The 27566-nt window shown below is 47.9% G+C and overlaps 1 protein-coding gene across 2 annotated transcripts in view; it reads right to left on the bottom strand.

The window, feature by feature from the left end:
* Positions 1-8832: 8832 nt before the first annotated feature.
* The window catches only part of LOC140133078 (leukocyte elastase inhibitor-like), a 42050-nt gene continuing 23316 nt past the window's right edge, over positions 8833-27566 (bottom strand). For both annotated transcript variants that reach the window (XM_072152683.1, XM_072152682.1), the window contains one exon: positions 8833-9331. In XM_072152683.1, coding sequence (XP_072008784.1) covers positions 8933-9331 — 399 coding nt within the window. In that variant the 3' untranslated portion in view covers positions 8833-8932. The remainder of the gene's footprint in view (positions 9332-27566) is intronic.

The raw sequence follows: 27566 nt of genomic DNA on the forward strand, positions 1-27566 counted from the left end.
CAGGCAGCTTTTCCAGCACTGGCAGGGGTACGCTTTACAAGGCCTTTGCCAGTTTTATGTCACCCCAGCAAGACACTGTCACCTGTCCCCAGTCTCGGCAGAGTAGGGCTGATCTTTACAGAAAGATGGTGAGGGAGTACGTAGTTGACCATACCATCGTCCTAAATGATCACACAGCTCCCTACAACTACTGGGTTTCAAAGCTGGACATGTGGCACGAACTGGCGCTGTACGCCTTGGAGGTTCTTGCCTGCCCTGCTGCTAGCGTGTTGTCCGAGCGGGTTTTCAGTGCAGCTGGTGGCATCATCACCGATAAGCGTACACGCCTGTCGACTGACAGTGCTGACAGGCTGACGCTTATCAAGATGAATAAAGCCTGGATTTCTCCGGATTTTCATTCTCCACCAGGTGAAAGAAGCTGAACCTGAATAATGTATGCACTCCTCCTCCTCATTGTCCTCCTTCTCCTCCTCTTTGTACACTAAAGCATAGGAAACTGGCTATTTTTTGCCAGGGCCAACTGGATCTAGCTATAGTACTCTATGTATTTAATTTTTCTGGAGGGCCACCTACCCGGTCCTCTGTTTTAAGCAATTTTTGGGAGTGCCACATACAGGCACTCAATCTATTTAATTTTTCTGGAGGACCACCTACCTGCTCCTCTGGTTTGAAAACTTTTTTGGACTGCCACATACAGGCACTCAATTTATTTAATTTTTCTGGAGGACCACCTACCTGCTCCTCTGGTTTGAAAACTTTTTTGGACTGCCAGATACAGGCACTATCCAAATTAAATTGTCTCCATAGCAGCCTCCACATGTCGTCTTTTTAGCTGGCTCCACACGTTGTCTCCATTGCTACCTCCACACGTCATCGCCATAGCTGCCTCCAAAAGTCGTCCTTATAGCTGCCTCCATACATTGTCCCTTATCAAACGAACTGTGTCAGGCAGAATTTTGGGTTGTTTTCATGGATTCCACATCAAACTTGTTAACTTTGTCGCCACCCTGCTGTGTAATCCACAAAATATACTGGCAAACTGCTATCATTTACCAATATTATTTCAGCGCTTCTTGCGCATCTGTTTACATTCCCCTCACCCGCCATATCCCAAACTTATAAGAACACTACTACACTTGATCTTATACAAAAGGTTCTTAGAAGTGCTGTTTGGGGAGTAGCCTAGAGACAGGGGCTTGGATTGGCGAAAGCTCGCCTGGCAGCAGAGCGCCAGCTCCATCTCAAGATCCAACTAACATAGTTTTAACTGCAGCACCTTTAATCTACTACTAGTTCACTGCCTCCATACATGGTCCCCTTATCAAACGAGCTGTGTCAGGCAGAATTTTCAGGTGTTTCACCAGATACATAGTGGAACTCGGCCCATCTGTCGCCGCCATGCTGGAGACCTGAAGTTGCAATCATAGCAGCGCAATATGGATGCCCCATACTGTCGCTCTTAATCATGGAACCATTTCCGTAAAAACAATTAAAAATAGAACCACTATGCTATTCCATTATTCCTAGGTGAAATATTCAAACGACCCAGCCTGATTTGAAAATTATAATTTTTTCAAAGTAAACGCTTCTGGCCCCCAGGCCCATTTTGGGTGGGGAGGAGCCGAGAGACAGGGGCTTGGACAGGCGAAAGCTCGCCTGGCAGTGGACCGCCAGCTCCATCCCAAGATTAGGCAGCCTCAGAGGCATCCATGCATGCTGCCCCTGCTGTTTCCTGTCCATTTTGCCTCCACGATCCTCCACAGCGTCCACCAATGTCTCATTTCAACTCTCTATACCCCTGGAGCACGAGAGGATATGCAGCACATCATCCCCTTATCAAACGAGCTGTGTCAGGCAGAATTTTCAGGTGTTTCACCAGATACATAGTGGAACTCGGCCCATCTGTCGCCGCCATGCTGGAGACCTGAAGTTGCAATCATAGCAGCGCAATATGAATGCCCCATACTGTCGCTCTTAATCATGGAAGTCGTCTCCATGGCTGCCTCCACATGTCGTCCCCTTATCAAAAGAGCTGTGTCAGGCTCATTTTTCGGGTGTTTCACCAGATACGTTATGGAACTTGGTCACTATGTCGCCACCATGCTGTGTTATCGACTAAATATACCGTCAACCTTTTGTTCACATAGGAAATCATTTCACCTCCTTTGGTGAAACCTGAGTCCATTTAGGGTATGTCGCCATGAGACTCTCTAGCCTGCCACTGCTGCCGCTGCCTCTGCATGCCGTCCCCTATAGTGTCAGGGTCAATTATTGGATGTTTTAGATGCTATCTAGCCTCATTCGGTCACTCTGTCATGGCCATGCTGTTGCCCATAATTTTGGCATAATGGTGCGATTAAGCAGCCTCAGAGGCATCCATGCATGCTGCCCCTGCTGTTTCCTGTCCATTTCCGTGGTGTTTCCATCCTTTTCTGAGGTTTCCAGGTGTTTGGCCAAGCTTCCCTGTGCAGAGCCTTGGTCCCCTTGAAAAATGCTCGAGTCTCCCATTGACTTCAAGACGAGCACTCGAGCATCGGGAAAAGTTCGTCTCGAATAACGAGTACCCGAGCATTTTAGTGCTCGCTCATCTCTAATCATTACGTCTTTACTTTATTTTACAGATAGCATCATGGCATGATTGTTGTTTCAGTACTATAATATTTCACATAGGTCTTTGTTTAGGTCCCTGTGTTTTGGTTGTACCTATTTCAATCATTTCTTACTTCATTTTTTTGACATTTATGCGGTTAGGAGAGGCTTCATTCAGTAGGGGGAGCTCTGGTTGCCGGGATGACAAGCAATCATATGCTAGGTCTTCCTGCTGGATTGTATTTGTGTGTTGTTCACACTTTTAAATGTTTTTATATGTTTTCTGTGTTGTGGTGTACTATGGTACAAATAAAATTGGTTTACATTTCAATTTTGGGTCTTATAGCATACTTTTTTCTTTTTAAGTTCATTATTGGTTGTTCTTGTATGTCTTTGACCCTTACTATATTTACTTAAGTAGTGCTAGTCCTGTTTCTCTTCTTTTTTGCGCTATTCCTGGCACAGTGGAATTGCGACTTCTTCCCACTCTACGCTTGCGCTCTGCCTATAGTCTGCACCTGTTCAGAAGAGCTCCCGCAGCGAGCATTGGGGGCGGTGCCAGCATCATACTCTGACCTGTTACATCAGAAGCTATATGCATATATGTAAACTGGACCTTATAATGCATGTTTATGTAGAAAATGTGAATCATATAACGTGATGACATATTGCCAGTCAAATTATGATTATGTATGTATGTCACTTATACATCAGAAGGGACCAGAGTAGCTATATGACTATTATGTAACTTTTTAAAAAGTCACAATTCATAAATCTGGCATTGCATGGTCTTGTACATGCTGACAAGTGACAAATCTGATAGTTTGTGCCTTTTAAGTTCAAGTGGCAAGACTTTCTTATGTAAAAAAGTGAAAAGGTTTTTGAGACTTTTTAAAAATATATACCGTATATACTCAAGTATAAGCCGACCCAAGTATGAGCCGAGGACCCTAATTTTACCACAAAAACCTGGTAAAACCTATATTTTTTTACTTGAGTATAAGCCAAGTTTGGGGTTTCAGCACATTTTTTTGTGCTGAAAAACTAGGCTTATACTCGAGTATATATGGTAATCAAAATCAAGCATGATAAAGTGCACTTGGCACCGTGACTGTGCTAATATTTATTATACAGGCGGTCCCCTACTTAAGAACACCCGACTTACAGACGACCCCTAGTTACAAATGGACTTCTAGATTTTCTTAAAGAGAACCTGTCATGCAAATGATGTGCTTCCTGGTGCTGGTGGCCGCACCCCCTGCAGCCTGTGTGTGCATGTGTGTGTGTTTAGGAGAGATACAGCAGCTCCAGGCAGCCATGTTACAGCAGAACATGTCAGATTCATGTGTAGCTGATGTCTGTGTCTCTCACATGTGTATTAGGAGGATGCAGCATGTCAGCAGGTGCAACACACACACTAGCCATGCTTTACTATACATTACACACAGACATGAGCAGGGGGAGGAGAGGGGAGGGGGAACAGGGGTGACATCACTGCCTCTGACCATGTGAGCAGCCTCATTTACATGATAAAGAATAGATGATTTTACAATGAATAATGTATGAAATAACTAGATAAAGGCTGGGATGGGATCCTTGTGAGCTGCTCCAACAGGTAGAGGTGACAGGACTAGTGGCAGAGACCTGATGACAGGTGTCCTTTAATTTACTGTACCTTAGCCCTAGGCTACAATAAACAGCTGTAACAATTACCAAATGTGTCTACAATGAAGCTTTATTGTTAATCCTGGTTCTTATGACAACCCAACATTTTTAAAATCCAATTGTGACAGACCCAAAAAAATTGACTGGGGTTACAATTATAAAGCATACAGTTCCCACTTACAGGAAGGTACGTACAAGATAGGTTCTGTAGGTTTGTTCTTAAAGGGGTATTCTCATCTGGGCATTCACATTCAGTTTCATTAATCTGCCATATATGAACATTTCTTCAATTGGATGTTATTTAAAAAAATGTTCCTGTGTGAAGATAATTTCTCATAAATGTAGTCATATGGTCCCTTAGAAACTAGATGGCTTTCTCGGTTACGACCACCTCACACTCTGGCCGCAATGGCCAGACATACATTATTGAGTCCTGCCTGACCACCTGGCTTCAGCGTTCAGTACCACAGGATAGTTGCAGGACCTACAGTAACTCAAGGACATTTCATATACAAAGACTTTTTCTTTCTTTGTGCAATCACTCCTGCAGAGGTGGCCGTATCCAGGGACACAGTCTTGTTTCTAAGGGACCATATGACTACATTTATGAGAAATTATCTTCACACAGGAACATTTTTTTAATAACATCTAATTGAAGAAATGTTTATTTATGGCAGATGAATGAAACTGAATGTGAATGCTTAGACGAGAATACCCCTTTAAGTTTAATTTGTATTTAAGAAGGAAGGAGGCCATGCATGCCAAACATAGAAAAATTACCACAGTCACAATGCCTGTATCTATCAGTACCTGTATCTGGTTATCATGCTTGATTTTGGTGGTAGATTTCCTTTAAAGGAAACCTACCATTTCAGATCGTCAGTGTAAGCTGTAAACACCGAAACTGAGCTGGTGCCGGTGCTTAGTTTCGTTAGTGTTATAAACCGCGGTATCGCGGTTTTAACACTTTTTAAACTTTATAGCAGAAACTGCTTCGGCGCTGTGTGCGCGCGCCTACATAGGAAATGCCGCAGGCGTTGCGCGCGCACGGTCGCGCGCAGCGCCGAAGCGGCTTCTGCTATAAAGTTTAAAAAGTGTTAAAACCACGATACCGCAGTTTATAACACTAACGAAACTAAGCACCGGCACCAGCTCACCCTGAGCTGGTGCTCGGTGTTTACAGCTTACACCGACGATCTGAAATGGTAGGTTTCCTTTAAATAAAGCTGAGCTACAGTATCTAAGCTATGAATATAAAAATATACCTCTGAATTTTGGCCAATGGAAAGAGGGATAAAAAGCTCCTCCACCTTTTTCTAAACCACGCCCATTTTCCACCCCCCCACCCCCCCAATGACCCGTATAATACCCCCTCATGCAACTCTGCAACATCTAAAACATATAAACGCCTCTTTTTTATATCCTCCCTTTACATTTGGTTTTCCACTTTTATTTATCTCCCCAAATTTACACATAATACTATCTGTACTCATCACATGAAGAGTAGAAAGGTAGAGTGGCACTCACCGGGATAAAAGCGAAAACTTTATTATGAAGACAAATCCAGGGCAGGGGGGATGCACGCCACGGCTAGGCGACGGGCCGTTTTGCGCGCTAAGCGCTTTCTCAAGCCTCAGACAACGCAAGAACAAGAGCTGATGTCATATATCTGCTCCGAGGACACGTTGTCTTGGCAATGATAAACAGTACAATTTGACACTGCAGCGTAAGTATACATGAAAGACAATGTAGATCAACAGGGCGATAGTGGATAGTGAAACTCCTGTTACAAACATACAGTCAATAGAGCACAGATATAGTGGAGGTAAATCTCCTCAAAGAAAGACGCTGAGGTAATTTCTGTCATTAAGTCCCATGTTCCCCAAAGCATTGTATCTCATTATTAATCTGGCTTCCAGGCGTAACAAATTTTTTGGTCGGTCTCCCCCATGGGGATCGACTTCTACCTTGGCAAGACCAGCGAACCTTAACACTTCGGGATCGCCATTATGGCTTTCTCTGACATGGTTAATGAGGCGGGGACAACCCTTGCCGGTATTGATAGAATTGTAGTGCTCCAGAAACCTGGTAAAAAGGGTTCTGATAGTCTTGCCAATGTAGAAAAAGTTGCATGGACAAAGGATGGTGTACACAACAAAAGAGGTCCGACAGTTAATAAATGAATTAACTTTATGATTTACTCCCCCTAACTTAATCATATCCTTCTGTAAATTAAACCGACAGAAATTACAAGACCCACATTTAAAATTTTCTATAGGGATGCACTTCTGGAGCCAGTTGGAGTTGTCCGTGGAAAAACCACTTGACACTAAGTGTGTTCGGATGGATGGGCTACGTCTGAAGTTGATCAATGGTCTGTGTTTTGCAATGTCAGTCAGTTGCTCATCTTGTTCTAGGATCTTCCAATTCTTATGGATAGCGTTACGACCGGCCTGCTCGTGAGGGCTAAATCTAAAAGAAAAAGCCATGTGCTCCTTACTCCTGTCCTGTTGATGGCTATTGTATCTGCTGTATCTATTTTTTCGACCCAATGTATGCCTATCTGTGGGGGTGTCCCGTGCTCTAGTAAGGGCTTTTTCTAGGAGTGAAATGGGATAACCCCGATGTACTAGCCTTTGTTTTCAGCCGCCTGTATTTCAAAATTACTATCTATCTATATTCTGTATCTATCTGTACTCATACCCCTACCCTTTCTCACATGGTGTGGTCCCTGTTCTCTATCCTCCTCATACTGTGTCCTTCTGTCCTCCAGCCTCCATTCTGTAGCTCCTCTCCTCCAATCATCTACTGTGGCCTCCTGTCCTCCATCCTCCTTCTGTGCTCTCCTGACCTCCAGCGTCCTCCTGTCCTCCAGCCTCATTCTGTGGCCTACTGTCCTCCAGCCTTCATCTGTGGTCTCATGTCCTCCAGCCTCCTCCTGTGGCCCCCTCTCCTCCATCCATCTACTGTGGCCTCCTGTCAACCATCCTCCTGTCCCCTAGCGTCCTCCTGTCCTCCAACCTTCTTCTGTGGTCTGCTTTCCTCCAACCTTCTTCTGTGGCCTGCTGTCCTCCAACATTCTTTTGTGGTCTCCTGTCCTCAAGACCCTCCTGTAGCCCCTTTGTCCTCCAGCCTCCTCATGTCCTCCAGCCTCCTTATCCTGTAGCCTCCAGTCCTCCAGCCTCCTCCTGTGGCTCCTGTCCTCCAGCCGTCTCCTGTCCTCCAGCCGCCTCCTTCTCCTGTCCCCCAGCCTCCTTCAGCATCCTTCTCCTCAAGCATCCTCCTCCTGTCCCACAGCCGGCTCCATCCTCCTGTCCTTCAGCCTCCTTCTGCCCTCCAACATCCTCCTCCTGAACTTACAGCCACCTCCACTATCCTCCAGTCCTCCAACCTCCTCCTCCTGTCCCCCAACCTCCTCTTGTCCTGAAGTCCCCCTGACCTCCACCCCCTGTTCTCTATCCTCCTGTCCCCCAGCCTCATCCAACAACCTCCTCCTGTTCCCCAGCCTGCTCCAGCATCCTCCTGTCTTCCAGCCTCCTCCATTCCCCCAGCCTCCACTTATCCTCCACCCCCTGTTCTGTATCCTCCTCCTGTCCTCCAGTCTCCTCCTCCACCAGCATTCTCCTTCTGTCCCCCAGCCTCCTCCTGTCCTCCAGCATTCTCCTCCTGTCCTTCAGCCGTCCCTGTCCTCCAACCCCCCTGTTCTCTATCCTCCTCCTGTCCCCCAGCCTGCTGCTCCTGTCCAACTGCCTCCTCCTGTCCTCCAGGCCCCTGTCCTCTATCCTCATCCTCGCCTCCGTCCTTCTCTTATTGTGGTCCCCTGTCCTCCAGCCTCCACACCCTCTGGCCTCCAGCCTCCTCCTGTGGCCCCTGTTCTCCAGCCTCCTCCTCTTGTCCTCCAGCCCCCCTGTCCTCCAGTCTTCTCCTGTCCCTCCACCTCAAGCCTCCTCCTGTCCTCTATCCTCCTCCTGGCCTCCATCCTCCTCTTATGGTGGTCCCCTGTTATTAAACAAAAAAACCCTGTTTCTTACCTTATGTCATTCCCCCACAATCGCTCTCTCTTCTCCAGGGCTCCAACTGACTCATGGAGGGCGCAGAGCCAGCTGAGGGCCAGAGCTACCTCCTAACATGACTCATGCAACGGAGGTAGCAGGGCCTGATCCCGCCTCCTCCTGGTTCCGATGCTCTGCAGCTCTAATGCAGGGGACCAGGAGGTGGGACAATGCGGGGTAGACAAGGGGAACCTGGGGCAATCTCCCAGCCGCCCATGACGGCTGGACATAGCCCAAAGACCGGGACTGTCCCACAGAAGCAGGGATGGTTGAGAGGTATAGAGAGTGGCTGTTGCCACCTTGTTAGAAAACAGGTTTTTTGAATATGCTATATTCTTAATTAATATAGATTTTATGGCATCTGCTCCCAATTTGTAGGACTCAAGCAATGAACCTGACTGCTAGTCCTACATCAACGGGTCATGTGAACCCACTGTAAAGTATAAAAAAAGCTTTGCATTCGTGTCCCAAACTAAAATTTTGCCCTTGGGTCTATGAGTCTTGCTGGTAAATTAAAACAAAAATGTAAAGGCAGTGTTTTATTTGAGTAAAAATATATATTAATAAATTATATACATTACAGAATACAGAGATACCATGAATATGATAAACATCTTACATCTTTCTTAGGGGTTATACACTACTCCACATAGCACTATACAGCCGGACTTGTGTTTTATAAAATAGTAGAAGGGACGATCTGCTTTGAATTCGTCTGCAGGAAAGCTTCGCACAGACATAACTGATGCTGTAGTACTGGCAGCCTCAGTTCCTTTTTCATTAATCTCCAGGAAAGTCTTGTGATGAACCTCAGACAAAAACACATCACTCTGCTTGGTCATTCCTGAAAAGTTTGCCTTGGTCTGACTGAACGCATCCAAAATTCCCAAGGAAGAAAGGATGTTTTTCATGGAGAAGCTTTTCTCTACTCTGAACTTTGGCAGACGCACCAATATGTTCATCATCTTCATTCCTGAATTGCTCATCCATTTGTTCAATTTTTCTAATGAAATCTCTTTTTCTACCTGCATGAAAAATAAGTGGTTAAATCATCTAAATGACTCAATCTTTTGTCATACATCTTAAAACTGAGTTAGTGATGGACACAGAGAGCCGAGGGACAGTATACAGGCTCCTTGTATCCCATCTCTTATTGCAGAATACCATTTTAATGTATCCTTACCAATCTATAAGTAATTCTTAAAGGGAAACTGTCAGGGTGATTTGGGAAACTAAACCACCCACAGGTTTTTATGGACCAGTGGTGTAGTGTCCCAAATTGCTCTGTATGATTTTTGGAGGTGAAAAAAAAAACTTTATACTAACCCTGGTCCCTCGATTCCTTGGTGCCTGGATTCACTGGACAAGCAAAGTAGGTACGGCACATGACCAGTGAAGGTGGGATTCACTTTCCTCATCGCGAGATCCCGGTGCGGATCTTCTGATGTGAGTCTGATGTGCCTCATCGGACTCCCATCTAGTTAAGTATTTAAGTTTATTTTTAAAATTCTTTTCTATGTAAAAACTTCAAAAAGGTTGATTTGGGGCCCCAAACCATAGGCCCATAAGGACCTGTAGTTGATTTAGGGTCGCAAATCAACCTGACAGGAAATGCATGGCTTTAAAACATTGGTCAAAGTTCATCATAGTATATATCTGGTACATACAAAGCTTGTATGTTTGAAGTTCAATCAAAATCGTTAAGGGTTAACATAGGGTGTGTGACAGACTTTGCATGTTAAATACGGCGCTTTGTCCGACTCAGCACAGGAATGCCCCCTAATTTGTGTCACATGGAGGTTAGCGCAGCTGTGCCACAAAAGGGTCACGTGCAACACAACAGTGGCGCGGACACTTCTGAAATACTTGTATGTAGGCGCTATACATATAAAGAGTTATTAACCCCATAGCGCAATAAGACGTACCTGTATGTTTTATTGCGCATGGGGTAGTATGCAGAGGGCTCACGGGCTGAGCCCTCTTCATACTCACTGGGTGCTTGCACCGATCATGGGTCCGCCATCTTGGCTCCGAACGCCGCTCCCCGTGGTGTCATCGGGAGCAGCGATCCGTTGCCATGACAGCATCGGATCACACAAAGATCCGAGGCTATCATGTTTTAGGCTATCTATTACAATGTGCGATCTGCACATTGTTATAGATGGTGTGCAAAATCCCCATATACTGCCATACTGTAGTATGGCAGTATATGGTTGGATCCAGGGCCGGATTATAGGCGGGGCTCCCGGGGCTCAAGCCCCGGGGCCCCCACCATCTTGCCCCCCTAGGGGGCCCCCACCAGATCGCGTGCCCCGGTCCCTGACTACTCAGCCGCCGCCTCCCTTAGTCGTCCGCCCTCGGCACACGTCACCACCTCCACGGATATCCCCTTGCATGGCTTGCCCGCCCACCTGTCCGCCCCCGGCACAAGTTACTGCCTCCCCGCCCTTCAGCTGCATGGCCAAGCCGTCTACCCCCTGGCCGCCCATCCCGCAGCCTTACCTTGCATCCCCCCGCCGCCACCCCCCCCTCCTGCCCGAACAGGCAGTCATCCTCCTCATCTCCCACTCCTCCCTGCCAGAACATTCAGCCGTCCTCCGCTCCCCGCGCCAACTACACACCCCCACCCCCCGCGGGAACAATCCCCCCGGCGTGGAACATGCAGTTGACAATGGTCCAGGGCCCTGAAGACCCCCCCCCCCGCCGGGTCACGAAGCCGCCCTCCGTTCCACCCTCCCCTCCCTCCCCCCCCCCCCCCGAACAAGCAGTCATCCTTCGCAAGGCCCCCGATGCCAGCTGGAACAAGCAGCCGTCCTCAGCTCCCCCCACCCGAACACCCTCCTGACAGGACAGCCGAACACCCTAAAAGGGTAAGTATACATTACATATTTATTTATCTGTGTGTATATATGATGTATATTGTGTGTATATATGTATATACTGTGTATCTAAAGTGTATATATGTATATACTGTGTATCTAAAGTGTATATATGTATATACTGTGTATCTAAAGTGTATATGTGTATATACTGTGTATCTGTGTATATATGTATATACTGTGTATCTGTGTATATATGAATATACTGTGTATCTGTGTATATGTGTATATACTGTGTATTTGTGTATATATGTATATACTGTGTATCTGTGTATATATGTATATACTGTGTATCTGTGTATATATGTATATACTGTGTATCTGTGTATATTAGAGATGAGCGAGCACTAAAATGCTCGGGTACTCGTTATTCGAGACAAACTTTTCCTGATGCTCGAGTGCTCGTCTCGAATAACGAGCCCCATTGAAGTCAATGGGAGACTCGAGCATTTTTCAAGGGGACCAAGGATCTGCACAGGGAAGCTTGGCCAAGCACCTGGGAACCTCAGAAAAGGATGGAAACACCACGGAAATGGACAGGAAACAGCAGGGGCAGCATGCATGGATGCCTCTGAGGCTGCTTAATCGCACCATTATGCCAAAACTATGGGCAACAGCATGGCCATGACAGAGTGACAGAATGAAGCTAGATAGCATCTAAAACATCCAATAATTGACCCTGACACTATAGGGGACGGCATGCAGAGGCAGCGGCAGCAGCAGCAGGCTAGAGAGTGTCTTGGCAACATACCCCAAATGGACTCAGGCTTAAAACCAATGGGTGGCAGAGAGGAACCAAAGGAGGTGAGCAAGAAGCACTCAAATAATATCGGTAAATGATAAAAGTTTGCCAGTATATTTTGTGGATTACACAGCAGGGTGGCGACAAAGTTAACAAGTTTGATGAGGAAGCCATGAAAACAATCCAAAATTCTGCCTGACACAGCTCGTTTGATAAGGGGACCATGTATGGAGGCAGTGAACTAGTAGTAGATTAAAGGTGCTGCAGTTAAAACTATGTTAGTTGGATCTTGGGATGGAGCTGGCGCTCCGCTGCCAGGCGAGCTTTCGCCAATCAAAGCCCCTGTCTCTAGGCTACTCCCCAAACAGCACTTTTAAGAACCTTTTGTATAAGATCAAGTGTAGTAGCGTTCTTATAAGTTTAGGATATGGCGGGTGAGGGGAATGTAAACAGATGCGCAAGAAGCGCTGAAATAATATTGGTAAATGATAAAAGTTTGCCAGTATATTTTGTGGATTACACAGCAGGGTGGCGACAAAGTTAACAAGTTTGATGTGGAAGCCATGAAAACAACCCAAAATTCTACCTGACACAGCTCGTTTGATAAGGGGACCATGTATGGAGGCAGCTATATGGACTACTTTTGGAGGCAGCTATGGCGATGACGTGTGGAGGTAGCAATGGAGACAACGTGTGAAGGCAGCTAAAAAGACGACGTGTGGAGGCTGCTATGGAGACAATGTAATTTGGATAGTGCCTGTATGTGGCAGTCCAAAAAAGTTTTCAAACCAGAGGAGCAGGTAGGTGGTCCTCCAGAAAAATTAAATAAATTGAGTGCCTGTATGTGGCAGTCCAAAAAAGTTTTCAAACCAGAGGAGCAGGTAGCTGGTCCTCCAAAAAGATTAAATAAATTGAGTGCCTGTATGTGGCAGTCCAAAAAAGTTTTCAAACCAGAGGAGCAGGTAGCTGGTCCTCCAGAAAAATTACATAGATTGAGTGCCTGTATGTGGCACTCCCAAAAATTGTTTAAAACAGAGGACAGGGTAGTTGGCCCTCCAGAAAAATTAAATACATAGAGTACTATAGCCAGAGCCAGTTGGCCCTGGCAAAAAAATTGCCAGTTTCCTCTGCTTTAGTGTACAAAGAGGAGGAGAAGGAGGACAATGAGGAGGAGGAGTGCATACATTATTCAGGTTCAGCTTCTTTCACCTGGTGGAGAATGGAAATGCGGAGAAATCCAGGCTTTATTCATCTTGATAAGCGTCAGCCTGTCAGCGCTGTCAGTCGACAGGCGTGTACGCTTATCGGTGATGATGCCACCAGCTGCACTGAAAACCCGCTCGGACAACACGCTAGCGGCAGGGCAGGCAAGAACCTCCAAGGCGTACAGCCACATGTGCCACATGTCCAGCTTTGAAACCCAGTAGTTGTAGGGAGCTGTGTGATCATTTAGGACGATGGTATGGTCAGCTACGTACTCCCTCACCATCTTTCTGTAAAGATCAGCCCTACTCTGCCGAGACTGGGGACAGGTGACAGTGTCTTGCTGGGGTGACATAAAACTGGCAAAGGCCTTGTAAAGCGTACCCCTGCCAGTGCTGGACAAGCTGCCTGGTCGCCTACTCTCCCTCGCTACTTGTCCCGCAGAAGTACGCCCTCTGCCGCTAGCGCTGTCAGAAGGGAAATACTGTTTCAGCTTGTGCACCAGGGCCTGCTGGTATTCATGCATTCTCACACTCCTTTCCTCTCCAGGGATGAGAGTGGAAAGATTTTGCTTGTACCGTGGGTCCAGGAGAGTGAATAGCCAGTAATCAGTGCTGGAATAAATTCTTTGAACGCGAGGGTCACGGGATAGGCAGCTTAGCATGAAATCTGCCATATGCGCCAGAGTCCCAACGCGCAAGAATTCACTCCCCTCACTGGCCTGACTGTCCATTTCCTCCTCCTCCAACTCCTCTTCTTCTGCCCATACACGCTGAACAGTGAAGGACTGAACAATGGTCCCCTCTTCTGTCTCGCCAACATTCTCCTCCTCTTCCTCCTCCTCCACCTCCACCTCCTCCAATATGCGCTGAGAAACAGACCTAAGGGTGCTTTGGCTATCAACAAGGGAATCTTCTTCCCCCGTCTCTTGTGACAAGCGCAAAGCTTCCGATTTCATGCTGACCAGAGAGTTTTCAACAGGCCAAGCAGCGGGATGGTGAGGCTGATGATGGCGGCATCACCACTGACCATCTGTGTTGACTCCTCAAAGTTACTCAGCACCTGACAGATATCAGACATCCACGTCCACTCCTCATTGTAGACTTGAGGAAGCTGACTGACCTGACTACCAGTTCTGGTGGAAGTTGACATCTGGCAGTCTACAATCGCTCTGCGCTGCTGGTAAACTCTGGATAACATGGTCAGTGTTGAATTCCACCTCGTGGGCACGTCGCACAACAGTCGGTGAGCGGGCAGTTGGAGGCGGCGCTGCGCTGCCCTGAGAGTGGCAGCATCTGTGCTGGACTTCCTGAACTGCGCACAGATGCGGCGCACCTTCGTGAGCAAATCAGACAGATTGGGGTATGTCTTGAGGAAACGCTGAACTATGAGATTTAACACATGGGCCAGGCATGGCACATGTGTCCGTCTGCCGAGTTGCAGAGCTGCCACCAGGTTACGGCCGTTGTCACACACAACCATGCCTGGCTTCAGGTTCAGCGGTGCCAGCCACAGATCAGTCTGCGCCGTGATGCCCTGTAATAACTCTTGGGCGGTGTGCCTTTTATCGCCTAGGCTCAGCAGTTTGAGCACCGCCTGCTGTCGCTTAGCGATGGCACTGCTGCTGTGCCTAGAGCTACCGACTGATGGAGCCATGCCCACGGATGGTAATTCAGAGGAGAAGGTGGAGGAGGGGTGGGAGGAGGAGGAGGCATAGTAGGCCTTTGAGACCTGGACCGAGGTAGGCCCCGCAATCCTCGGCGTCGGCAGTATATGACCAGCCCCAGGGTCAGACTCGGTCCCAGCCTCCACCAAGTTAACCCAATGTGCCGTCAGCGATATATAGTGGCCCTGCCCGGCAGCACTCATCCACGTGTCCGTGGTCAGGTGGACCTTGTCAGAAACGGCGTTGGTCAGGGCACGGAGGATGTTCTCTGACACGTGCTTGTGCAGGGCTGGGACGGCACATCAGGAAAAGTAGTGGCGGCTGGGGACCGAATACCGAGGGGCGGCCGCCGCCATGAGGTTTCGAAAGGCCTCGGTCTCTACCAGCCTATAGGGCAGCATCTCCAGGCTAAGCAACTTGGAGATGTGGACGTTGAGGGCTTGGGCGTGTGGGTGGGTTGCGCTATACCTCCTTTTGCGCTCCAGCGTCTGGGTATGGAGAGCTGAAGGCTGGTGGATGCTGTGGAGGATCGTGGAGGCGAAGATGGGGTTTTCGCACGGGAGGTGTTTGGGCCGGGGTCCTGGGCAGGGGGCTGACTAGCAGATAACACAGGGGAAGGAGCAGTGGTGTGCCCGGCCGGAGGTGAACGGGCTTGGTGCCATTGAGTGGGGTGTTTAGCATTCAGATGCCTGCGCATACTGGTGGTAGTTAAGCTAGTAGTGGTGGAACCCCTGATGATCCTGGTTTGGCAAAGGTTGCACACCACAGTCCGTCGGTCATCCGGTGTTTCTTTAAAGAACCTCCAGACTTCTGAAAATCTAGCCCTCGCCACGGGAGCTTGACTACGGGCAACATTTGGCGCTGATGCACCAGCTCTGGCCCTGCCTCTCCGTCTGGCCCCACCACTGCCTCTTCCAACCTGTTCTGCTATAGGACTCGCCTCCGTCTTAGAAGCACTGTGTTCACCCGGCCTATCAACCCAGCTTGGGTCTGTCACCTCATCATCCTCCGATCCCTCAGTCTGCTCCCCCCTCGGACTTCCTGCCCTGACAACAACTTCACCATTGTCTGACAACCGTGTCTCCTCATCGTCCGACACCTCTTTACACACTTCTTCCACTACGTCAATAATGTCATCATCACCCACAGACTGCGACTGGTGGAAAACCTGGGCATCGGAAAATAGCTCAGCAGCAGCAGGACAAGTGGTTTGTGACTGTGGGAAGGGTCCAGAAAACAGTTCCTCAGAGTATGCCGGTTCAAATGCCAAATTTTGCTGGGAGGGGGCAGACTGGGGGGAAGGAGGCTGAGGTGGAGGAGCTGGAGGAGTGCCGATTTCGGTGACATGGGTGGATTGCGTGGAAGACTGACTGGTGGACAAATGGCTAGAAGCATTGTCCGCAATCCACGACATCACCTCTTCGCACTGTTCTGGCCTCAACAGTGCTCTACCACGAGTCCCAATAACTTGAGACATGATGAACCTAGGGAGTGTACCTCTGCGGCGTTCCCCTGCTCCCCCATCAGCAGGTGGTGTCTCACCCCGCCCAGGAACACGGCCTCTGACCCCTGCAGTAGTTGGACGCCCACGTCCACGCCCTCGTCCTCTACCCCTAGCTCTCGGGTTAAACATTTTCCAAATTAAAGTGTAAACTTGAAAAAAAAAAAAATTTGTGTTTATTTTTTTTTTAGTTTTTTATTTTTTTTAACAAAACGATGCTATCCTATTGCTATGGCTAGTTTCTAACCTACACTGACAGCACACAACTGGATTTTGTGCTTTGCAAGAGGAGTTTGAGCTATAAAATGAAATAAAGGTAAAAAAAAAAAAAAAATCAGCAGACTCTGCCTAATTCTACTCAAACCCCTAATAAATTGTCCCACTTCGGTGTTTGAGGTGGATATGCGTGTCACTAAGAGCTAAACACAACGGTCGCAGGTCTCCCAGCAAATTCCTCACAGTATGGTACTAGCTGCACTACTAGTGCCAGCAAGCCCAGCCACAAGCAAACAAAAAAAAGGAAAATACAACGCTATTGTAGGCCTAAGTAAGCCGTTGGGGTTCTCCTATGGCTATTTTGTAGCCTACAATGAGAGCACACTGCTTTGCAAGAGGAGTTTGAGCTATAAAATGAAATAAAGGTAAAAAAAAAAAAAAATCAGCAGACTCTGCCTAATTCTACTCAAACCCCTAATAAATTGTCCCACTTCGGTGTTGGAGGTGGATATACGTGTCACTAAGAGCTAAACACAACGGTCGCAGGTCTCCCAGCAAATTCCTCACAGTATGGTACTAGCTGCACTACTAATGCCAGCAAACCCAGCCACAAGCAAACAACAAAAAAAAAGTATAACGTTATTGTAGCCCTAAGAAGGGCTGTTGGGTTCTTGTAGAATCACTCCTGCCTAACACTATTCTAATAGAACACCCTAACGCTTTCCCTGACCAGCAGCAGCTCTCTCCCTAGCGGCATCCAGACACAGAATGATCCGAGCAGCGCAGGCAGGGGCTAGTCTATTCCAGGGTCACCTGATCTGGCCAGCCAACCACTGCTATCGACGTGTAAGGGTACCACGTCATGCTGGGTGGAGTGCAGAGTCTCTTGGCTTGTGATTGGCTCTGTTTCTGGCCGCAAAAAAGCAAAACGGCGGGAGATGCCATTTTCTCGAGCGGGCGAAGTATTCGTCCGAGCAACGAGCAGTTTCGAGTACGCTAATGCTCGAACGAGCATCAAGCTCGGACGAGTATGTTCGCTCATCTCTAGTGTATATATGTATATACTGTGTATCTGTGTATATATGTATATACTGTGTATCTGTGTATATATGTATATACTGTGTATCTGTGTATATATGCATCTACTGTGTATATAAAGTGTATATATTTATATACTGTGTATATAAAGTGTATATATTTATATACTGTGTATATATGCATCTACTGTCTATATATTTATATACTGTGTATATATGCATCTACTGTCTATATATTTATATACTGTGTATATATGCATCTACTGTCTATATATGTAAATACTGTGTATATATGCATCTACTGTATTTATACACGCATATATTTGTATAAGCATATATATGTGCACATTTAAATATATGCATATATATGTGCACATTTAAATATATGCATATATATATGCATATAAGTATATATGATGTATGTTTATATGCTGTGTATATGGTATGTATGTATATGTTCTGTATACTGAATGTGTGTGTGTGTATTTCCCATATGTGTGTGAAAATGCTGTATATACTGAATGTGTCTGTATTTGCTGTATGTATATGCAGCATGTGTGTATATGATGTGTGTGTGTGTATGCCATATGTGTGATGTGTATATATACTGTATGAGTTTGTGTATACTCTGTATTAGTGTATAAATGTATATGTATACATAAATGTGTGTGTATACTTGTATATATATGCAAGCATATGAGTGTAGAACTTTGTGTGTATATAAAGGTGTGTATTAGAGATGAGCGAACACTAAAATGCTCGGGTACTCGTTATTCGAGACGAACTTTTCCCGATGCTCGAGTGCTCGTCTCGAATAACGAACCCCATTGAAGTCAATGGGAGACTCGAGCATTTTTCAAGGGGACCAAGGCTCTGCACAGGGAAGCTTGGCCAAACACCTGGGAACCTCAGAAAAGGATGGAAACACCACGGAAATGGACAGGAAACAGCAGGGGCAGCATGCATGGATGCCTCTGAGGCTGCATAATCGCACCATTATGCCAAAATTATGGGCAACAGCATGGCCATGACAGAGTGACAGAATGAAGCTAGATAGCATCTAAAACATCCAATAATTGACCCTGACACTATAGGGGACGGCATGCAGAGGCAGCGGCAGCAGGCTAGAGAGTGTCATGGCGACATACCCTAAATGGACTCAGGCTTCAAACCAATGGGTGGCAGAGAGGAACCAAAGGAGGTGAGCAAGAAGCGCTCAAATAATATCGGTACATGATAAAAGTTTGCCAGTATATTTTGTGGATTACACAGCAGGGTGGCGACAAAGTTAACATGGAAGCCATGAAAACAACCCAAAATTCTGCCTGACACAGCTCGTTTGATAAGGGGACGATGTATGGAGGCAGTGAACTAGTAGTAGATTAAAGGTGCTGCAGTTAAAACTATGTTAGTTGGATCTTGGCATGGAGCTGGCGCTCCGCTGCCAGGCGAGCTTTCGCCAATCCAAGCCCCTGTCTATAGGCTACTCCCCAAACAGCACTTCTAAGAACCTTTTGTATAAGATCAAGTGTAGTAGCGTTCTTATAAGTTTAGGATATGCCGGGTGAGGGGAATGTAAACAGATGCGCAAGAAGCGCTGAAATAATATCCCTAAATGGTAAAAGTTTGCAAGTATATTTTGGGGATTACACAGCAGGGTGGCGACAAAGTTAACAACTTTGATGTGGAATGCCCTGTAATAGCTCTTGGGCGGTGTGCCTTTTATCGCCTAGGCTCAGCAGTTTCAGCACCGCCTGCTGTCGCTTAGCGACGGCACTGCTGCTGTGCCTAGAGCTACCGACTGATGGCGCCATGCCCACGGATGGTAATTCGGAGGAGGAGGAGGTGGAGGAGGGGTGGGAGGAGGTATAGTAGGCCTTTGAGACCTGGACCGAGGTAGGCCCCGCAATTCTCTGCGTCGGCAGTATATGACCAGCCCCAGGGTCAGACTCGGTCCCAGCCTGCACCAAGTTAAGTGTAGTAGCGTTCTTATAAGTTTGGGATATGGCGGGTGAGGGGAATGTAAACAGATGCGCAAGAAGCGCATGATGCGCATGGAGCTGGCGTTCCGCTGCCAGGCGAGCTTTCGCCAATCCAAGCCCCTGTCTCTAGGCTACTCCCCAAACAGCACTTCTAAGAACCTTTTGTATAAGATCAAGTGTAGTAGCGTTCTTATAAGTTTAGGATATGCCGGGTGAGGGGAATGTAAACAGATGCGCAAGAAGCGCTGAAATAATATCCCTAAATGGTAAAAGTTTGCAAGTATATTTTGGGGATTACACAGCAGGGTGGCGACAAAGTTAACAACTTTGATGTGGAATGCCCTGTAATAGCTCTTGGGCGGTGTGCCTTTTATCGCCTAGGCTCAGCAGTTTCAGCACCGCCTGCTGTCGCTTAGCGACGGCACTGCTGCTGTGCCTAGAGCTACCGACTGATGGCGCCATGCCCACGGATGGTAATTCGGAGGAGGAGGAGGTGGAGGAGGGGTGGGAGGAGGTATAGTAGGCCTTTGAGACCTGGACCGAGGTAGGCCCCGCAATTCTCTGCGTCGGCAGTATATGACCAGCCCCAGGGTCAGACTCGGTCCCAGCCTGCACCAAGTTAAGTGTAGTAGCGTTCTCATAAGTTTGGGATATGGCGGGTGAGGGGAATGTAAACAGATGCGCAAGAAGCGCATGATGCGCATGGAGCTGGCGTTCCGCTGCCAGGCGAGCTTTCGCCAATCCAAGCCCCTGTCTCTAGGCTACTCCCCAAACAGCACTTCTAAGAACCTTTTGTATAAGATCAAGTGTAGTAGCGTTCTTATAAGTTTAGGATATGCCGGGTGAGGGGAATGTAAACAGATGCGCAAGAAGCGCTGAAATAATATCCCTAAATGGTAAAAGTTTGCCAGTATATTTTGTGGATAACACAGCAGGGTGGCGACAAAGTTAACAACTTTGATGTGGAATCCATGAAAACAACCCAAATTTCTGCCTGACACACCTCGTTTGATAAAGGGACGATGTATGGAGGCAGCTATATGGACGACTTTTGGAGGTAGCAATGGAGACAACGTGTGGAGGCTGCTATGGAGACAATTTAATTTGGATAGTGCCTGTATGTGGCAGTCCCAAACATTTTTCAAACCAGAGGAGCAGGTAGGTGGCCCTCCAGTAAAATGGGATAGATTGAGTGCCTGTATGTGGCAGTCCCAAAAATGTTTCAAACCAGAGGAGCAGGTAGGTGGCCCTCCAGTAAAATGGAATAGATTGAGTGCCTGTATGTGGCAGTCCCAAAAATTGTTCAAACCAGAGGAGCAGGTAGGTGGCCCTGCAGTAAAATGGAATAGATTGAGTGCCTGTATGTGGCAGTCCCAAAAATTGTTCAAACCAGAGGAGCAGGTAGGTGGCCCTGCAGTAAAATGGAATAGATTGAGTGCCTGTATGTGGCAGTCCCAAAAATGTTTCAAACCAGAGGAGCAGGTAGGTGGCCCTCCAGTAAAATGGGATAGATTGAGTGCCTGTATGTGGCAGTCCCAAAAATGTTTCAAACCAGAGGAGCAGGTAGGTGGCCCTCCAGTAAAATGGAATAGATTGAGTGCCTGTATGTGGCAGTCCCAAAAATTGTTCAAACCAGAGGAGCAGGTAGGTGGCCCTGCAGTAAAATGGAATAGATTGAGTGCCTGTATGTGGCAGTCCCAAAAATTGTTCAAACCAGAGGAGCAGGTAGGTGGCCCTGCAGTAAAATGGAATAGATTGAGTGCCTGTATGTGGCAGTCCCAAAAATGTTTCAAACCAGAGGAGCAGGTAGGTGGCCCTGCAGTAAAATGGAATAGATTGAGTGCCTGTATGTGGCAGTCCCAAAAATTGTTCAAACCAGAGGAGCAGGTAGGTGGCCCTGCAGTAAAATGGAATAGATTGAGTGCCTGTATGTGGCAGTCCCAAAAATGTTTCAAACCAGAGGAGCAGGTAGGTGGCCCTCCAGTAAAATGGAATAGATTGAGTGCCTGTATGTGGCAGTCCCAAAAATTGTTCAAACCAGAGGAGCAGGTAGGTGGCCCTGCAGTAAAATGGAATAGATTGAGTGCCTGTATGTGGCAGTCCCAAAAATTTTTTAAAACAGAGGACCGGGTAGGTGGCCCTCCAGAAAAATGGAATAGATTGAGTGCCTGTATGTGGCACTCACAAAAATTGTTTCAAACAGAGGACCGGGTAGGTGGCCCTCCAGAAAAATTAAATGCATGAAGTACTATAGCAAGAGCCAGTGGGCCCTGTCAAAAAATAGCCAGTTTCCTCTGCTTTACTGTACAAAGAGGAGGAGAAGGAGGAAAATGAGGAGGAGGAGGAGGAGTGGATCAATTATTCAGGTTGAGCTTCCTTCACCTGGTGGAGATTGGAAATTCTGAGAAATCCAGCCTTTATTCATTTTAATAAGCGTCAGCCTGTCAGCGCTGTCAGTCGACAGGCGTGTACGCTTATCGGTGATGATGCCACCAGCTGCACTGAAAACCCGCTCGGACAAGACGCTAGCGGCAGGGCAGGCAAGAACCTCCAAGGCGTACAGCGCCAGTTCGTGCCACATGTCCAGCTTTGAAACCCAGTAGTTGTAGGGAGCTGTGTGATCATTTAGGACGATGGTATGGTCAGCTACGTACTCCCTCACCATCTTTCTGTAAAGATCAGCCCTACTCTGCCGAGACTGGGGACAGGTGACAGTGTCTTGCTGGGGTGACATAAAGCTGGCAAAAGCCTTGTAAAGCGTACCCTTGCCAGTGCTGGACAAGCTGCCTGCTCGCCTACTCTCCCTCGCTACTTGTCCCGCAGAACTACGCACTCTGCCGCTAGCGCTGTCAGAAGGGAAATACTGTTTCAGCTTGTGCACCAGGGCCTGCTGGTATTCATGCATTCTCACACTCCTTTCCTCTCCAGGGATGAGAGTGGGAAGATTTTGCTTGTACCGTGGGTCCAGGAGAGTGAACACCCAGTAATCGGTGCTGGAATAAATTCTTTGAACGCGAGGGTCACGGGATAGGCAGCCTAGCATGAAATCTGCCATATGCGCCAGAGTACCAACGCGTAAGAATTCACTCCCCTCACTGGCCTGACTGTCCATTTCCTCCTCCTCCAACTCCTCCAACTCCTCTTCTTCTGCCCATACACGCTGAACAGTGAAGGACTCAACAATGGTCCCCTCTTGTGTCTCGCCAACATTCTCCTCCTCTTCCTCCTCATCCTCCTCCACCTCCACCTCCTCCGATATGCGCTGAGAAACAGACCTCAGGGTGCTTTGGCTATCAACAAGGGAATATTCTTCCCCCGTCTCTTGTGACGAGCGCAAAGCTTCCGACTTCATGCTGACCAGAGAGTTTTTCAACAGGCCAAGCAGCGGGATGGTGAGGCTGATGATGGCGGCATCGCCACTGACCATCTGTGTTGACTCCTCAAAGTTACTCAGCACCTGACAGATATCAGACATCCACGTCCACTCCTCATTGTAGACTTGAGGAAGCTGACTGACCTGACTACCAGTTCTGGTGGAAGTTGACATCTGGCAGTCTACAATCGCTCTGCGCTGCTGGTAAACTCTGGATAACATGGTCAGTGTTGAATTCCACCTCGTGGGCACGTCGCACAACAGTCGGTGAGCGGGCAGTTGGAGGCGGCGCTGCGCTGCCCTGAGAGTGGCAGCATCTGGGCTGGACTTCCTGAAATGCGCACAGATGCGGCGCACCTTCGTGAGCAAATCAGACAGATTGGGGTATGTCTTGAGGAAACGCTGCACTATCAGATTTAACACATGGGCCAGGCATGGCACATGTGTCAGTCTGCCGAGTTGCAGAGCCGCCACCAGGTTACGGCCGTTGTCACACACAACCATTCCCGGCTTGAGGTTCAGCGGTGCCAGCCACAGATCAGTCTGCGCCGTGATGCCCTGTAATAGCTCTTGGGCGGTGTGCCTTTTGTCGCCTAGGCTCAGCAGTTTGAGCACCGCCTGCTGTCGCTTAGCGACGGCACTGCTGCTGTGCCTAGAGCTACCGACTGATGGCGCCGTGCCCACGGATGGTAGTTCGGAGGAGGAGGTGGAGGAGGGGTGGGAGGAGGAGGAGGCATAGTAGGCCTGAAACACCTGGACCGAGGTAGGCCCCGCAATCCTCGGCGTCGGCAGTATATGAGCAGCCCCAGGGTCAGACTCGGTCCCAGCCTCCACCAAGTTAACCCAATGTGCCGTCAGCGATATATAGTGGCCCTGCCCGGCAGCACTCGTCCACGTGTCCGTGGTCAGGTGGACCTTGTCAGAAACGGCGTTGGTCAGGGCACGGATGATGTTGTCTGACACGTGCTGGTGCAGGGCTGGGACGGCACATCGGGAAAAGTAGTGGCGGCTGGGGACCGAATACCGAGGGGCGGCCGCCGCCATGAGGTTGCGAAAGGCCTCGGTCTCTACTAGCCTATAGGGCAGCATCTCCAGGCTAAGCAATCTGGAGATGTGCACATTAAGGGCTTGGGCGTGCGGGTGGGTTGCACTATATTTGCGTTTCCGCTCCAGCGTCTGGGGTATGGAGAGCTGAACGCTGGTGGATGCTGTGGAGGATCGTGGAGGCGACGATGGGGTTTTTGTGCCAGGGTCCTGGGCAGGGGGCTGACTAGCAGCTGACACAGGGGAAGGAGCAGTGGTGTGCACGGCCGGAGGTGAACGGGCTTGTTGCCACTGAGTGGGGTGCTTAGCATTCATATGCCTGCGCATACTGGTGGTAGTTAAGCTAGTAGTGGTGGAACCCCTGCTGAGCCTGGTTTGGCAAATGTTGCACACCACAGTCCGTCGGTCATCCGGTGTTTCCTTAAAGAACCTCCACACTTCTGAAGATCTAGCCCTCGCCGCAAGAGCCCTCACCACGGGAGCTTCACTAGTTGACAGTGGCGCTGATGCACCAGCTCTGGCCCTGCCTCTCCGTCTGGCCCCACCACTGCCTCTTCCAACCTGTTCAGGTCGAGGACTCTCCTCCGTCTCAGAAGCACTGTGTTCACCCGGCCTCTCAACCCAGCTTGGGTCTGTCACCTCATCATCCTCCGATCCCTCAGTCTGCTCCCCCCTCGGACTTCCTGCCCTGACAACAACTTCCCCACTGTCTGACAACCGTGTCTCCTCATCGTCGGACACCTCTTTACACACTTCCACTACGTCAAGAAGGTCATCATCACCCACAGACTGTGACTGGTGGAAAACCTGGGCATCGGAAAATTGCTCAGCAGCAACCGGACAAGTGGTTTGTGACTGTGGGAAGGGTCCAGAAAACAGTTCCTCAGAGTATGCCGGTTCAAATGCCAAATTTTCCTGGGAGGGGGCAGACTGGGGGGGAGGAGGCTGAGGTGCAGGAGCTGGAGGAGTGGGGATTTCGGTGACATGGGTGGACTGCGTGGAAGACTGACTGGTGGTGGACAAATTGCTCGAAGCATTGTCAGCAATCCACGACATCACCTGTTCGCACTGTTCTGGCCTCAACAGTGCTCTACCACGAGTCCCAGTAACTTCAGACATGAACCTAGGGAGTGTAGCTCTGCGGCGTTCCCCTGCTCCCTCATCAGCAGGTGGTGTCTCACCCCGCCCAGGACCACGGCCTCTGACCCCTGCAGTAGTTGGACGCCCACGTCCCCGCCCTCGTCCTCTACCCCTAGCCCTCGGGTTAAACATTTTTAAAATGAGAGTTATAACTTTTTTTTTTTTTTTACTTCTTTTTGTTTTTTTTGGTGTTTTTTTGTGTTTTTTTTTTTTTGTGTGTTTTTTGTTTTTTTTTGAGTTTTTAAAACCAAACAATCCTATCCTATTGCTATGGCTATTTTCTAGCCAAGTATCAAAGGAAGCACACTACTATGCCAGATGAGATGACACTGAGTTATTGCCTAATAGAAATCCAACCCCTACTGAATTTTGCCACTTCGGCCTTTGCTATGGATATGTGCGCCACTAAGCGCAGAACACAGCGGTCGCAAGTCTCACTACAAATTGCTCAGAATTGGCAAGTACATGCACTGCAGAAACTACAGCCACCAGCAGATCAACCAGAAATCTAATATATAGAACGCTACTGTAGGCTTCAAGAAGCTGTTTGTATTCTCCTATGGCTATTTTCTAGCCAAGTATCAAAGGAAGCACACTACTATGCCAGATGAGATGACACTGAGTTATTGCCTAATAGAAATCCAACCCCTACTGAATTTTGCCACTTCGGCCTTTGCTATGGATATGTGCGCCACTAAGCGCAGAACACAGCGGTCGCAAGTCTCACTACAAATTGCTCAGAATTGGCAAGTACATGCACTGCAGAAACTACAGCCACCAGCAGATCAACCAGAAATCAAATATATAGAACGCTACTGTAGGCTTCAAGAAGCTGTTTGTATTCTCCTATGGCTATTTTCTAGCCAAGTATCAAAGGAAGCACACTACTATGCCAGATGAGATGACACTGAGTTATTGCCTAATAGAAATCCAACCCCTACTGAATTTTGCCACTTCGGCCTTTGCTATGGATATGTGCGCCACTAAGCGCAGAACACAGCGGTCGCAAGTCTCACTACAAATTGCTCAGAATTGGCAAGTACATGCACTGCAGAAACTACAGCCACCAGCAGATCAACCAGAAATCAAATATATAGAACGCTACTGTAGGCTTCAAGAAGCTGTTTGTATTCTCCTATGGCTATTTTCTAGCCAAGTATCAAAGGAAGCACACTACTATGCCAGATGAGATGACACTGAGTTATTGCCTAATAGAAATCCAACCCCTACTGAATTTTGCCACTTCGGCCTTTGCTATGGATATGTGCGCCACTAAGCGCAGAACACAGCGGTCGCAAGTCTCACTACAAATTGCTCAGAATTGGCAAGTACATGCACTGCAGAAACTACAGCCACCAGCAGATCAACCAGAAATCAAATATATAGAACGCTACTGTAGGCTTCAAGAAGCTGTTTGTATTCTCCTATGGCTATTTTCTAGCCAAGTATCAAAGGAAGCACACTACTATGCCAGATGAGATGACACTGAGTTATTGCCTAATAGAAATCCAACCCCTACTGAATTTTGCCACTTCGGCCTTTGCTATGGATATGTGCGCCACTAAGCGCAGAACACAGCGGTCGCAAGTCTCACTACAAATTGCTCAGAATTGGCAAGTACATGCACTGCAGAAACTACAGCCACCAGCAGATCAACCAGAAATCAAATATATAGAACGCTACTGTAGGCTTCAAGAAGCTGTTTGTATTCTCCTATGGCTATTTTCTAGCCAAGTATCAAAGGAAGCACACTACTATGCCAGATGAGATGACACTGAGTTATTGCCTAATAGAAATCCAACCCCTACTGAATTTTGCCACTTCGGCCTTTGCTATGGATATGTGCGCCACTAAGCGCAGAACACAGCGGTCGCAAGTCTCACTACAAATTGCTCAGAATTGGCAAGTACATGCACTGCAGAAACTACAGCCACCAGCAGATCAACCAGAAATCAAATATATAGAACGCTACTGTAGGCTTCAAGAAGCTGTTTGTATTCTCCTATGGCTATTTTCTAGCCAAGTATCAAAGGAAGCACACTACTATGCCAGATGAGATGACACTGAGTTATTGCCTAATAGAAATCCAACCCCTACTGAATTTTGCCACTTCGGCCTTTGCTATGGATATGTGCGCCACTAAGCGCAGAACACAGCGGTCGCAAGTCTCACTACAAATTGCTCAGAATTGGCAAGTACATGCACTGCAGAAACTACAGCCACCAGCAGATCAACCAGAAATCTAATATATAGAACGCTACTGTAGGCTTCAAGAAGCTGTTTGTATTCTCCTATGGCTATTTTCTAGCCAAGTATCAAAGGAAGCACACTACTATGCCAGATGAGATGACACTGAGTTATTGCCTAATAGAAATCCAACCCCTACTGAATTTTGCCACTTCGGCCTTTGCTATGGATATGTGCGCCACTAAGCGCAGAACACAGCGGTCGCAAGTCTCACTACAAATTGCTCAGAA

Source organism: Engystomops pustulosus, chromosome 5 (assembly GCF_040894005.1).
Source record: "Engystomops pustulosus chromosome 5, aEngPut4.maternal, whole genome shotgun sequence".
NCBI lineage: Eukaryota > Metazoa > Chordata > Amphibia > Anura > Leptodactylidae > Engystomops > Engystomops pustulosus.